This window comes from Macrobrachium rosenbergii, chromosome 4 (assembly GCF_040412425.1).
Source record: "Macrobrachium rosenbergii isolate ZJJX-2024 chromosome 4, ASM4041242v1, whole genome shotgun sequence".
Taxonomy (NCBI): Eukaryota; Metazoa; Arthropoda; class Malacostraca; order Decapoda; family Palaemonidae; genus Macrobrachium; species Macrobrachium rosenbergii.
The window spans coordinates 20,125,388-20,140,341 of NC_089744.1; the positions used below are offsets into that span (position 1 = coordinate 20,125,388).

Below are 14,954 nucleotides of genomic sequence, written 5' to 3' on the forward strand. Positions count from 1 at the left end.
AAGTCTATTTAAATTACTCTGCACTCAAAATCCCTATCAAGGTTCCTTAGCAAATGGCAAGTCCAAGTCCAAAAGAGCATTGCAGGTACCTAACTGCTTCCTATTTGTGTATTGACTATCAGCTAACAATCCTTTAGATTCTACTTACTTATATAGTGGCTTAAAAATAAGTTTTTCAGCGACTTTGGAGAGCACAGGGAGAACAGAGATTGGCCTGTAGTTACTGCAGTCTGCCGATATGCCACTCTTTGGAACAGACACTGTATCACTAAGCTTGCACTCATCCATAAATATACTACGTCAACATAAAAATCTATAGAATATGCGTATCCTGGGAGACAACACATGAGAAACTTTCTTAAAAATCAAAGGGAAGAAACCATCAGAATCTTCTCCACCCCAGCTATCAAGATTATCCAGAATTTTCTTAACATCCTTGGAGCGAAATGCAAATTTTGTAAGAATAAGTTTGGGATGATAAGCATCAGGGAGAGGGACATCCTCAGCTGATTGCTTAGCTTCAAAAGCTCAGTGAATTAGCTCACCCTTTCCCCTAGGTAACCAATCTACTGTCATCTGTTAGTAGTGGAATGGAAGACGAGCCTGACCCAAAGATAGATGATGCTACTTTGGTCCACCACAGATGAGGCTGAGTAACTCCTTAAAGTTTCCTCTTCAAGGAATTACTGTAATTTCTCCCGGCTGTATGGTGAGGTCTATTTGCAGCTTGGCAAGACTCAACAAAAATGGTATCATTTTCATTTGAATGACGTCGTCTCCATGCGTTGAGTTTGGTCTGTTGTCATGGTAGGCTCGTCTATATGTACTATCATCAAACCATGGCTGGTCATTTGTCCTAAATTTGATGACCTTTCTAGGGACATATCTTATTAAAATAGCCATCAGCATTTTATGTAACTTCTTGGGATCATGATCTAATACGGTATAGCATATGAAATATTAAGTGCCTGGCAAGCTTCAATAATGCATTCTCAATTGGCTCTGGATTTTAGCCAGACCATTTTTCCAGTGGTGGCATTAGGAATATACTGATTGACAGATACGTTCATCTCAATGGCGCAATGATCAGAAGTGCCTATACATTCACAGACCTTGGACTTGACAATAGTTGGAACATCTGTGAATATGAGGTCTAGTCTATTATCAGAAATGTGGGTGGGTTCCTGAGTTAGTTGGACAAAATCGTAAGACACACAGAACTCAAGAGCAGAATGGCCATGTTGATTTGTGGAATTTGAATTTAGCCACTCACTGTGTTTTGCATTATAACCTCCACAAGTAATGGATGAAGCTTCTGAATCCTGTCACTGAGCCATGCTAATCCTCCAAGAGACAGTCATATATAGAATTGTCAATATTTGGCTTGCGGTAAACAGCAAGTACATATACATTGTAGAACTTACTGAAAATTGTAAAACAACTTCAAGGCAACTACACTCCAAATTTTTCTGACCATAAAAACGTTGTCCAGACTTAGTGTATACAGCCATGCATATATTTGAATAAGTCTGTATTTGGGATATGTCAATACTGTATTGTATTTCACAGTGAAGTGTTATTTGTTTTAATGCATTATGTCAGTATCTTTAGAATTGTTATGACTTGTTAAAAATGGTTGTCTTCACAGTTAGTGTGAAAAAAAAATATCAGATTTGTTGGTTTGTTTGGTGATGTATGGTAACTGCAAGATCCCTCTGTAATGTGCAGAGATGTTGTTTAATTTTTCCCCAGAATAAATGTTATACCAAGGCTGTTATTTTAGGTGTGGTTAATCTTTTAATAATAAGCTCCACTACATGTCTTGGATGCTTGAAGTATGTGTAAAATATGTTAAATGACCTAAATTTTTGGGTAAACAGAATTTTGTATTTAATATAATTAATTTTTCAGGTCCTGTACCACATCACTGGAGCTATCACATTCGTAAATGAAATTCCTTGGGTCATTGAGCCAGTTTATATATCTCAGTGGTCCACAATGTGGATGATGATGAGAAGAGAGAAGAGAGACAGACGTCACTTCAAGCGTATGAGGTTCCCGCCTTTTGATGATGAGGAACCCCCGTTAGATTTTGCTGACAACGTTTTAGATGTTGAGCCTTTGGAAGCTATACAAATGGATTTAGATCCAGAGGAAGATGTTGAGGTCAGCAATTCTATTTATTCTATGAACCTAGATTTAAAGCAGAATATTTGTGTTGAATACAAAAATAGAAGGAAAGTGTCTGGTTGAATTAAAACAGTACAGTAATGTTAAGTTCAGTCTAGCAATAACTGGGAAATCTTCGTTGTACTCATTAATTTTAGTATTCTAAAAGGTAGAGTTAAGTAAGAAGGTCATCAGCTGAAATGGTTTGCAGGTAACTCTCCAGTGATATTAGTATTTACCAGCATTACTGTGGGTACAGTAATGCTTAATATTTTTAAAGTCACAAAGTCATTTTTATTCAATGTTATGCAGTCTGAGTTTTTTTTAGGGTAGAAAGTTTATACTGTAAGTAGTATGTGTAGATGGTTGTTGGATTTGTGGTTGTTATGCGAGCCATACAATGTACAAAGCTCATTTTTCAGACTTTAACATCTGGAAACAGTGAGAGATATTATTCAGATATAAATAATATCATGAGAGTTCTGCTCAAGTGATTATCCTTTTTTGTAGAAGGACCCCCTGTTTTCTATGCTGCAAATGTCATTTGTTGCTGGGGTTTTGCATTGCAAGATTGTTTTTAGCTCTCTCCAGCTTCAGCATTGGGCACTCAGTACAATGTACTATGATTATTTGTTAGTGGTAGGATATACAAATAGCATTTAAGCATTCCTCAAGACACCTTTGTAAACAAGTAGATGTGGTGTTTAAAATGGGCAAGCTTAGTTGACAGTTGACAGTGAGAAATGCAAATCATTGTGTTTTTATTTCACATTCATAACATAACTTCAGTTCTGAACTGTTATAGGGCATTTATTTCACTGAGGTTTTATTTTTGCTATGTTTGCATTTTATAAAAATATGCAGATTCATCCAACAGCATTTATATATATTGTTTCTTGAATAAATACTTAGTATTAAAAAGAAATTTCCAGACTTAAATGATTTTCTAGTGATTCAAATAACAGTGAATTAGTTCATTTTATGAAAAAACGTTAATTAAAGCTACAGTGGAATTAAGGCCTTATGCAGTAATTCTGAGGTAATTTATTTTTTGCTACAGAAGTCCAGCAGCACCAGGACTCAGTTTTGGATCCTGTCAATGTAAGCCATTGCCATGGGAAAAATATCTGTGAAAATGCTTCCTGTTGCATGACCTAGGGACCATCCCCAGGCTTGCTCCATTTTGGAAGATTTATTTGGTAATGATCACCATGTATCAGATAATGTGGCCAAGAGTTATATGCACTTCAGACAGCAGAACTAGTTTTCTTTATAATCTCTACAAACATACAGTCAGCCTCATCATGGAAGGACCGCATTACCCTTGACCCTTTACCATTTGTCCTCTTGCCCAGGTTGCTTGGGAAAATCCAGCTTAGGAAGGTCAGTCAACCTGCTGTACATAAAGTTGACAGCTATTGATTTTGTGGGACATTAGAAACAACCAGTAGTCCATCAAGAAATGTTTAATGGAATTTACAGATATGACATATCTGATGACCTGCAGAAACTATGAAGTTGTTATGGAGTAGCATTTGGTTCAGGTTCCCTCACTTCAATTTTTACCAAGCACCACAAACACTTGAGATGGTGGTAGTGCCTAATACATTTGAGGCCCACTAACAAATTATTATTGTTGGATTTGTAGATGACTACCCGCTCCCTCTTACTTGTAAAGTGAGTCTCAGGAAAGATTGCTCCTAGATATTCGTAACATTACAGTAATTTGTCAGTTAGGATAACCAAGAATATTGTATCAAGTTATACAAATAAAATATAGAATGGAAGGTATAGATAATAAGACAGGATGGACAGATCATTACACCTGTCCAATTATTTTGAGGGATGCTGATATCACCAGCAGGAGTCCTTCAAACATTTCACCTTGGTAGACAATAATGTTGCAACAGAGAGGGATGTATCAAAAGATCATTTGCAACAAATACTGAAGATCCTTTACTAGACAGATTAAAGGAACATAAATGTGACAGGTATATTCTGGGAAGAACGAACGAGGCTAACAAATCCAACAGAGAAAATTGCTACATCCTGAGGACATAAAAAGCCCTAGATCCAAAATATCCTAGCTCTGTAAATATTAGTTACTTATAATCAGCTGTTATCAAGTTACACTCTGACAGGAAAACTGTAGAGCTTCACCAGTACATCCTACCTAAGCAGGAAATTGTTTAAAGTATAAGAGCTTTGTACATAACAAGATTAGTTTTAGCATGGATAAACTGGAAAGGTATGGCTAGACTGTTAAAAAGAAAATGTCCCTTTATTAGGGAGAGCTAAGACTTGTTATTGGTGCTTGAGGCCTGTAATCCACTATCCCATATACAGAAATGTAAGCACTGATGATGAAAAAAATTACCACAAATGAAGAAGTAGCAGATAGATGTGGTGCACAGAAGCTGGAAAATAGACTTGAGATTTTACTGGATGGTTTGGTCATTTGATGAGAAGGGATGAGGAACAATATTGGTCTGGAAATCATAGCCATACAGGTAGAAGAACCTGTAGAAAATCAGGATATGGAAAAAGGTGATCAAAACTAAACTTGATGGGAATTGTTCGGGCAGGAAGAGCATGGGACAGAGGAGTATTGAAAAACTCACAAACTCATTTCTTGTTTAACTTGTGGTTAATCTGATGTCAAAGCTTCTATGATGATTATAATAGTTACAGTATTTCAGATGACTCTGATTTTCCCTTTATAACAACCTCTTACACTGCTGCTCAGATTATTGAGGTATGGTTCCACATTTTGTAAGTAACCATAGTTTCAAGATTTCCAGACAAGTATAGGGTTGTATTTTTAAGGAATCTAAAAATTACTTATACTATATTTTTTTGTATTATATACGTGATATTTTTTTTATTAGGTTGTTGATTGGTTCTACGAGCACAAACCACTAATTGACACGAAGTATGTTAATGGCCCAACATATCGGAAGTGGCGGCTCACCCTTCCTCAGATGGCTACGTTGTATCGTCTGGCAAATCAGCTTCTGACAGATGTGTCGGACAACAACTACTTCTACTTGTTCGATCTGAAATCTTTCTTTACAGCAAAGGTAATTAAGTAGCCATGTATCCTTGTGGATTTATTTACTCCAGGTTTTCACAGTATATTTAGCTTTTTAGTCCTAAGCATGTTGCCCTTTTATTATATATTTTTTTGTTTCAGCAATTACCTACATTTGCATAAATTTTAAGTTTTCTATGTTTTACCCAGCAAAATAAAGTTTTTAAGTAATGCATTAGAATCCTTACTGCTGTACGAGTGAGAATTGATAATTTTGAAAGTGGTTGTACAGGTATTTGTAACAGTAGTGAGAGTTGATAATTTTGAAAGTGATTGCACAGGTATTTGATTTTTGCAGTGTGGGTGTACTATTGTACATTAAATGACACAGGGACTCCTCTAAATATGTAAGGGTTATGTTTTTGAACCCCTTATGTATTTTTAAAATGTTCTTTTGTTAAAAAACCTTTCAAAACTCCTTGGGTGGAACCTGTTTGGGGAAGTAGGTCAATATGGAAGCAAAGGATTAGATGGCGTGGTAAAGCAAAAAGGATTTGGAGAGGAAGGGTGTAGCAGAGGCAGGTTGCTTTTGATAGAGATAGTTTGAGAAGATGATTCAAGGCAACCAACGCCTTAGCTTAGGGATAGTAAGGGCACTGAATGTACTTAGGTTACTATATTTTATTGACAATGGCACTTAAATTATAATAACTTTTGCTGTTGTGTTGCTGATTAGAAAAATGCACAGACGTCTTTCCAGAACATTGGGTAATTTGGGTTCAGCAACAGTTCAAGAACTTCTCAGGAAAATTCATGTCATTTAAAGCTCTTGTAATTATAAATCCAGTTGATGTCTTGCATAGTGTATCCTATGACAGGTATATTTTCAAATTAAATTACATTCATTGTGTAGGCTGCATCCCAGGTCAAGAAAATTGATATGACTGATACAACAGAGTTGTTCATAAGTGGGGTTTTTAAGAAAGGTTATGTTCTTAATTGTTGAAAAGTTACATCCTATAATCCTGAGTTAAATTTACCTACTGTATTTACTTCAAACAGTGGATGGCAAAAAGCAGAACCATTTTTACTAATAAGTTAGCATGAAAAATATTTTTTAATTGTATGATCAGTTCTTTGGTTTTGTTAAGTGTTGTGCTGTGACATTTTAATATTCTTTAATCATAGTCAAACATAAAAACAGTTAAGAAGTAGCCCATGAAGAAGTTTTATACTTTCCTCATAAATTCCAGCTAATCAGTATCACTATTGAAGCATTGAATTATAACATTACACATATTCTACAGGCATTGAACATGGCTCTACCAGGTGGTCCTAAATTTGAACCTCTGATCAAGGACATGAACCCAGCTGATGAAGACTGGAATGAGTTCAATGACATTAACAAGATTATAGTGCGACATCAAGTCAGGACAGAGTACCGGATTGCTTTCCCTTACCTATACAATAACATGCCTCAGTATGTCCACCTTAGCTGGTATCACACTCCTGTCGTTCTTTACATCAAGACTGAGGATCCTGATCTTCCAGCATTCTATTTTGACCCCTTGATCAATCCCATCTCTCATCGAAATACTGTCAAGAGTGAGACTCTTCTGCCTGATGATGATGAGGTAAGTTCTTTTTTCTACTCTTGGTGTTTTTGCTTGAAAAAGATGAGGGGTTTCAAGATTTATATATTTTGTAAAGGCCAGCCCGTACTCTATAAATAACTCTTTACTCATATCTTGTACCAAAATGCCAGAAAGCAGAGCATAGGGTATGGTATAACTCTTATCTTGCATCTAGAAAAGAATTATTGTTATTATTATGATTAAAGTAAAATGATTTAATGAGACTGCTCACGCACTATTCTAGACTTATTGCTCCTTGACAATTTTGTTCCAAAACAAAAGGTGAGATTGGAGCAGTTTAAAGTTGAAAAAGTTATTGACAGCTATGTAAGAAGAGTTCAAAGAGAATGGATGAAAATTGAAAAGGAGAAAGCAATGCAACTTTTGCTAAAAGGTTACTGCAAAGAATTATGTTGTACATGAGCAAAAGGAAGGAAATTGAAGCATTTTTTTTTTTTTTTTTCTTCTTCTTCTTTTTTTTTTTTTTTTTTTTTTTTTTTTTTCCTCTCTCTCCTCCTCAGCAGTGGAGTTTACATAATAAGATTGTCATGTCGAAAACTTTCGTTAACAAGTAGCCTTTATTGAAACTAATGTGATTCAGCATCGTGAACTCTAGTTTGTTTTGATTGTTGTAATTTTGTTTTATGTATGGCATTACTTAAGGTTCTGTGCAGCATCCCTTCACCCCCTAGCTGCAACCTCTTTCATTCCTTTTACTGTACTGTACCTCCGTTCATATTCTTCCTTCTTACTTTACACCCTCTGGGGTGCAACTGTGAGGATTTCCTTTTGTTACACCTTTAAAACCTTCTGCTCTTAATTTCTCTTTCAGTGCTGAATAATCTCATAGGTCTTACTGCTTAGTCTTCGGTCTAAATTTTTTGTTCCACTCCATTATTGTCATTCATAAAGGAGAGCATGATCTCATACATTTGGTGAAATACCAAGAGAAATTAATTTCAGTTGCTGAGCAAACAGTTTAAGACTGTTTTAAGGTAGTAGATCAAGAATGATTTTAAGTATTTTTTGACTCAAATTGTACATTACTGGTTTGTTGGGTTTTGTGGGACTTTGAATTGTATTTTGTTGTTATTGCAGGACTTTGAATTGCCAGATGATGTTGAGCCATTACTGAAGGAGTGGCAACTATATGATGATGCCACAGCAAATGGAATAGCACTTCTATGGAGCCCGAGGCCATTTAACATGCGTTCAGGAACAATGAGGAGGGCTATTGACGTCCCACTTGTGAAGACTTGGTATCGTGAGCACTGCCCACCTGGACAGCCAGTGAAGGTAGGAATTCAGTTCTGTTGAGCTCTGACTGAAATTTAGTATGTTTGTTTTGCCTGAAAGTTGGTTGAAATAGGTAAATTTCTCAGGAAGTTTTTTGTACTATATTTTACAGGGAAAAGGAAAATTGGTGTGCATTATACCAGGTAAATTTCTCAGGAAAGTTTTTTGTACTATATTTTACAGGGAAAAGAAAATTGGTGTGCACTATACCCTCTCTAATGCAGATTATGTTGTTTGACCTCTAGCATTGATTATAGGAAGTTTCCCAGTTTGTGAAAATTAGTCTTTCATTATGGTGAAACCTTGAAATGAAGAAATCTCATAATTCACTCTCGAGGTGTAGGGTTCCCCAGCCTATAATTTGGTTTTAAATTTTTGTTCTCTTTACAGGTAAGGGTGTCGTACCAGAAGCTGTTGAAGTACTTTGTTCTCAATGCTCTAAAGCACCGTCCACCTAAAGCACAGAAGAAACGCTTCCTGTTCCATTCGTTCAAAGCCACCAAGTTCTTCCAGACAACCACCTTAGATTGGGTTGAAGTAGGTCTGCAAGTATGTCGACAGGGTTACAACATGTTGAACCTCCTAATTCATCGCAAGAACTTGAACTATCTCCATTTGGATTATAACTTCAATCTTAAGCCAGTGAAAACCTTGACAACAAAGGAGCGTAAAAAGTCAAGATTTGGTAATGCATTCCATCTGTGCCGAGAAATTTTGAGGCTAACAAAGTTAGTTGTTGATGCTCATGTACAGTATCGGCTGAACAATGTCGATGCTTTCCAGTTAGCTGATGGTTTGCAGTACATATTTGCTCATGTTGGTCAGCTTACTGGTATGTATAGGTACAAGTACAAGCTTATGAGACAGATCCGTATGTGTAAGGATCTCAAGCATGTTATCTACTATAGATTCAATACTGGACAGGTAGGCAAGGGCCCAGGATGTGGATTTTGGGCACCAGGCTGGCGAGTTTGGCTATTCTTCATGAGAGGCATAACCCCACTGCTAGAACGATGGCTTGGTAATCTCCTGTCTCGTCAATTTGAAGGTCGACACAGCAAAGGTGTTGCAAAGACTGTCACAAAACAGAGGGTAGAATCTCACTTTGATCTGGAACTAAGAGCTTCTGTCATGCATGACATTCTGGACATGATGCCTGAAGGCATTAAGCAGAATAAAGCCCGCACCATCCTGCAGCATTTATCAGAGGCTTGGAGATGCTGGAAAGCTAACATTCCATGGAAGGTTCCTGGTTTGCCAACTCCCATTGAGAATATGATTCTGCGTTATGTGAAAATGAAAGCTGATTGGTGGACAAACACTGCTCACTATAATCGGGAACGTATACGTCGTGGTGCAACAGTAGACAAGACTGTTTGCAAGAAGAATATGGGCCGCCTCACTCGTTTGTACTTGAAGAGTGAGCAGGAAAGGCAACATAACTACCAGAAGGATGGTCCATACATCAGTCCCGAAGAGGCTGTGGCCATTTACACCACAACAGTTCATTGGCTGGAATCTCGTCGTTTTGCTCCCATACCTTTTCCACCACTTTCATATAAGCATGATACAAAGCTGCTGATATTGGCTCTTGAGAGATTGAAAGAAGCCTACAGTGTGAAGTCCCGTCTGAATCAGTCTCAACGTGAGGAGCTTGGGCTCATTGAGCAGGCATATGATAACCCTCATGAGGCTCTCTCCCGTATCAAACGTCACTTGCTTACACAAAGAGCTTTCAAGGAAGTTGGAATTGAATTCATGGATCTGTATAGTCATTTGATTCCTGTGTATGATGTGGAGCCTCTGGAGAAGATAACAGATGCTTACCTTGACCAGTACTTGTGGTATGAAGCTGACAAACGTCGCCTGTTTCCACCATGGGTGAAACCTGGAGACTCTGAACCACCACCTCTCCTTGTGTACAAATGGTGTCAGGGTATCAACAACTTGACAGATGTGTGGGATACTGCTGATGGTGAATGCAATGTAATGCTGGAGTCTAAGTATGAAAAGCTCTATGAGAAGATAGATTTGACCCTGTTGAATAGATTGCTCCGACTTATTGTAGATCACAATATTGCTGATTACATGACTGCAAAGAACAATGTTGACATCAATTACAAGGACATGAACCATACAAATCGTTATGGCATTATTAGAGGCCTACAGTTTGCATCCTTTATTGTACAGTATTACGGACTTGTCATGGACTTGCTAGTGCTGGGTCTAAAGCGTTCAGCAGATATGGCTGGACCTCCACAGATGCCCAATGATTTCTTGAACTTCCAAAATGTGGCCACAGAAACTCAGCATCCAATCCGTCTCTATTCAAGGTATATTGATAGAATTCATATTTTCTTTAGATTTACTGCTGAAGAAGCCAAGGACCTCATTCAGCGATACCTCACAGAGCACCCAGATCCTAATAATGAAAACATTGTGGGGTACAACAACAAGAAGTGCTGGCCTAGAGATGCAAGAATGAGGCTTATGAAGCATGATGTAAATTTGGGACGTGCTGTTTTCTGGGATATAAAAAATCGTTTGCCTCGATCAGTGACCACTATCAATTGGGAGAATTCATTTGCTTCAGTATATTCTAAAGATAATCCAAACTTGCTCTTCAACATGGCTGGGTTTGAGTGCCGTATCTTGCCAAAATGTCGTATGACACATGAAGAGTTCAAGCACAGAGACGGTGTATGGAATCTTCAGAATGAAGTCACAAAGGAACGAACATCTCAGTGCTTCTTGAGAGTAGATGACGAGTCCATGCAAAGGTTCCACAACCGTGTAAGACAAATTCTCATGGCATCTGGCTCTACCACATTCACAAAAATTGTAAATAAATGGAATACTGCCTTGATTGGATTAATGACTTATTATAGAGAGTCTGTTGTAAACACCCAAGAACTTTTGGACCTGTTAGTGAAATGTGAAAATAAGATCCAAACTCGAATCAAAATTGGCCTGAACTCTAAAATGCCTTCAAGATTTCCACCTGTTGTATTCTACACACCTAAAGAACTTGGTGGCCTTGGTATGCTTTCCATGGGTCATGTACTTATTCCACAGTCAGATTTACGATGGAGTAAGCAGACTGATGTTGGTATCACACATTTCCGCTCTGGTATGAGTCACGATGAAGATCAGTTGATTCCTAACCTGTACAGATACATTCAGCCTTGGGAAACAGAGTTTTTGGATTCACAAAGAGTTTGGGCAGAATATGCCTTAAAAAGACAAGAAGCAACAGCTCAGAACCGTAGATTGACACTTGAAGATCTTGAGGATTCTTGGGATCGAGGTATTCCAAGGATAAACACACTCTTCCAGAAGGATCGTCACACACTTGCGTATGATAAAGGCTGGAGAATACGTACAGAATTCAAGCAGTTCCAGGTACTTAAACAGAATCCATTTTGGTGGACGCACCAGAGACATGATGGTAAACTGTGGAACTTGAATAACTACCGAACAGATATGATTCAAGCTTTAGGTGGTGTGGAAGGAATTTTGGAGCACACACTTTTCAAAGGGACATATTTCCCTACATGGGAGGGTCTGTTTTGGGAGAAAGCTTCAGGTTTTGAAGAAAGTATGAAGTATAAAAAGTTGACCAATGCACAGAGATCTGGTCTAAACCAGATTCCCAACCGACGTTTCACTCTTTGGTGGTCACCTACCATTAATCGAGCAAATGTGTATGTAGGTTTCCAGGTACAACTTGACTTGACAGGTATTTTCATGCATGGCAAAATTCCCACCCTCAAGATTTCCCTTATTCAGATTTTCCGAGCTCACTTGTGGCAGAAGATTCACGAATCTGTTGTGATGGACTTGTGTCAAGTGTTTGATCAAGAGCTTGATGCATTGGAAATTGAAACTGTCCAGAAGGAAACTATTCATCCCAGAAAATCATACAAGATGAATTCTTCTTGTGCTGATATTCTCCTTTTTGCTGCTTACAAGTGGAATTATTCCAAACCTTCCCTTTTAGCCGACTCCAAAGACACTATGGATGGTTCTACAACACAGAAATATTGGATTGACGTGCAGCTGAGGTGGGGTGATTATGACTCCCATGATGTGGAACGCTATGCAAGAGCCAAGTTCTTAGATTACACCACTGATAATATGTCTCTGTATCCTTCTCCCACTGGTGTGTTAATTGCTATTGACTTAGCATACAATCTTCACAGTGCATATGGAAACTGGTTCCCTGGTGCAAAGCCTCTGATACAGCAGGCTATGGCAAAAATCATGAAAGCAAATCCTGCCTTATATGTGTTGCGAGAACGTATCCGCAAAGGTCTCCAACTGTACTCCTCAGAGCCCACTGAGCCCTACTTGTCTTCACAGAACTATGGTGAACTTTTCTCAAATCAAATTATTTGGTTTGTAGATGACACTAATGTGTACAGGGTTACAATCCATAAGACATTTGAAGGAAACTTAACAACCAAACCCATCAATGGAGCTATCTTCATTTTCAATCCCAGAACAGGCCAGCTGTTTTTGAAGATCATTCATACGTCTGTATGGGCAGGTCAGAAACGTCTTGGTCAGCTAGCTAAGTGGAAAACTGCAGAAGAAGTTGCTGCTTTAATTCGATCCTTACCTGTAGAAGAACAGCCCAAGCAGATTATTGTAACTCGAAAGGGTATGTTGGATCCACTTGAGGTGCACTTGTTGGATTTCCCTAACATTGTGATCAAGGGCTCTGAATTGCAGTTGCCTTTCCAGGCATGTTTGAAGGTAGAGAAGTTTGGCGATTTGATTCTTAAAGCTACAGAGCCGCAGATGGTACTCTTCAATTTATATGATGACTGGTTGAAGAATATTTCATCCTATACTGCATTCTCAAGGTTGATTTTGATACTAAGGGCGCTTCATGTAAATAATGACAGAACAAAGGTTCTTCTGAAGCCTGACAAAACTACAATCACAGAACCTCACCACATTTGGCCGTCACTGTCTGATGAAGACTGGATAAAAGTTGAAGTGCAATTGAAAGATCTCATTTTGGCAGATTATGGTAAAAAGAACAATGTCAATGTTGCATCACTCACTCAGTCTGAAATCAGGGATATCATTTTAGGTATGGAAATTAGTGCTCCTTCAGCACAGAGGCAACAAATTGCTGAAATTGAGAAACAGACTAAAGAGCAGTCACAGCTGACAGCAACCACCACCAGAACCGTTAACAAACATGGTGATGAAATCATCACCTCTACCACTTCTAACTATGAAACGGCTACATTTAGCAGTAAAACAGAATGGAGAGTTCGAGCCATATCTGCAACCAACCTCCACCTGCGTACCAATTACATTTATGTATCCTCTGATGACATTAAGGAGACGGGTTTCACATACATTCTCCCTAAGAATGTTCTAAAGAAGTTTATCATCATATCTGATCTCAGAACACAAATTTCAGGGTACCTTTATGGTATTAGCCCATCAGATAATCCACAAGTAAAAGAGATCCGTTGTATTGTTATGCCACCTCAGTGGGGAACACATCAAATGGTACACTTACCTCACAAATTACCCTCTCATGAGTTTTTGAATGAATTGGAACCCTTGGGTTGGATCCACACCCAGCCTAATGAACTGCCACAGCTTTCTCCACATGACATCACAACTCATGCAACTATCATGGCTGATAATAGTTCTTGGACTACAGATCGCACCATTGTTATCACATGTTCGTTTACTCCAGGTTCGTGTTCCCTGCAAGCATACAAACTCACACCATCAGGCTTTGAGTGGGGTCGTAACAACAAAGACATGGGTAATAATCCTAAAGGTTACCTTCCCTCTCATTATGAAAAAGTTCAAATGTTGCTGTCCGACCGATTCTTAGGGCTGTTTATGACTCCACTACAAGGCTCCTGGAATTACAACTTCATGGGGGTGCGTCATGATCCCAACATGAAGTATGACTTGCAATTAGCCAGCCCTAAGGAGTTCTATCACGAGGTCCATCGACCTGCTCACTTCTTGAATTTCTCCTCCTTAGATGAAGCAGACACTGCAGGGGCAGACAGAGACAATGCCCTGGAGTAATGTAGAAGTTGATATTTTATCTACTGTTTGGTAAGGTTCATAGCTGTATTTCACATAGAGAATCATATTCTTGTGGAGCGTGTTATCTATAAAGTTTATATTTTTTCCATGGTTTCTTAAGGAGTATTTTCTTTTTGAAATTTCAGTCTTGTTTTTGTATGATGGTTTTTGGATTATATCAGATTTTGCAATAATCCGGCCTATGTTCTTGTAAAATACAACATATTTTAATGTGATAATAAATATGATCTTTTTATAAAATGACTATGATTTAATGTTAATGGTTTTTAGTTGTGTTGCCATTTTTATAATCGTGTAGTATAATTATGGTAATCAGTAGAAAAATAAACAAAAGGGGAATTTATCTGATAGCTGAATTATACAATTTGATTATTCTAGGCATGGATTACTTTCATTGCCAGTGACTTGCACCAAGTTGTAATTTCCCCAGTCTACTTACCAAATTTTAAATATTGGTTTTTGAATCAAAAGTAAAGCAGTATTTTACTTTCATAAAATATGCACATTTAGTATGGAAGTAAAGGAAATATAGATTGAAGGAAAAGAGAGAAAAAAGCTAAACTAATAAAATGTATGAATGCATCAGACCTTTACTCAAGGCCAGGTGTTTATTAAAAGATCTTTCTGAACGCAGTCCTTTCTGCTACATGACCCACAACTTGGACAGCTGAATAAAATAGTTAATTGGTGCATGTTATCAACAAGTGTAGAAATGAAGATAACCTGTACTA

General features: G+C 37.9%; 1 protein-coding gene across 1 annotated transcript in view; it reads left to right on the forward strand.

Moving 5' to 3' along the window:
- The window catches only part of Prp8 (pre-mRNA processing factor 8), a 30,943-nt gene extending 16,480 nt beyond the window's left edge, over positions 1–14,463 (forward strand). Inside the window, exons 4-8 of the mRNA XM_067090927.1 lie at positions 1,912–2,166; positions 5,058–5,249; positions 6,508–6,834; positions 7,933–8,130; positions 8,521–14,463. Of these exons, the coding sequence (XP_066947028.1) occupies positions 1,912–2,166; positions 5,058–5,249; positions 6,508–6,834; positions 7,933–8,130; positions 8,521–14,202 (6,654 nt within the window). The 3' untranslated portion in view covers positions 14,203–14,463. The remainder of the gene's footprint in view (positions 1–1,911; positions 2,167–5,057; positions 5,250–6,507; positions 6,835–7,932; positions 8,131–8,520) is intronic.
- Positions 14,464–14,954: the final 491 nt, after the last annotated feature.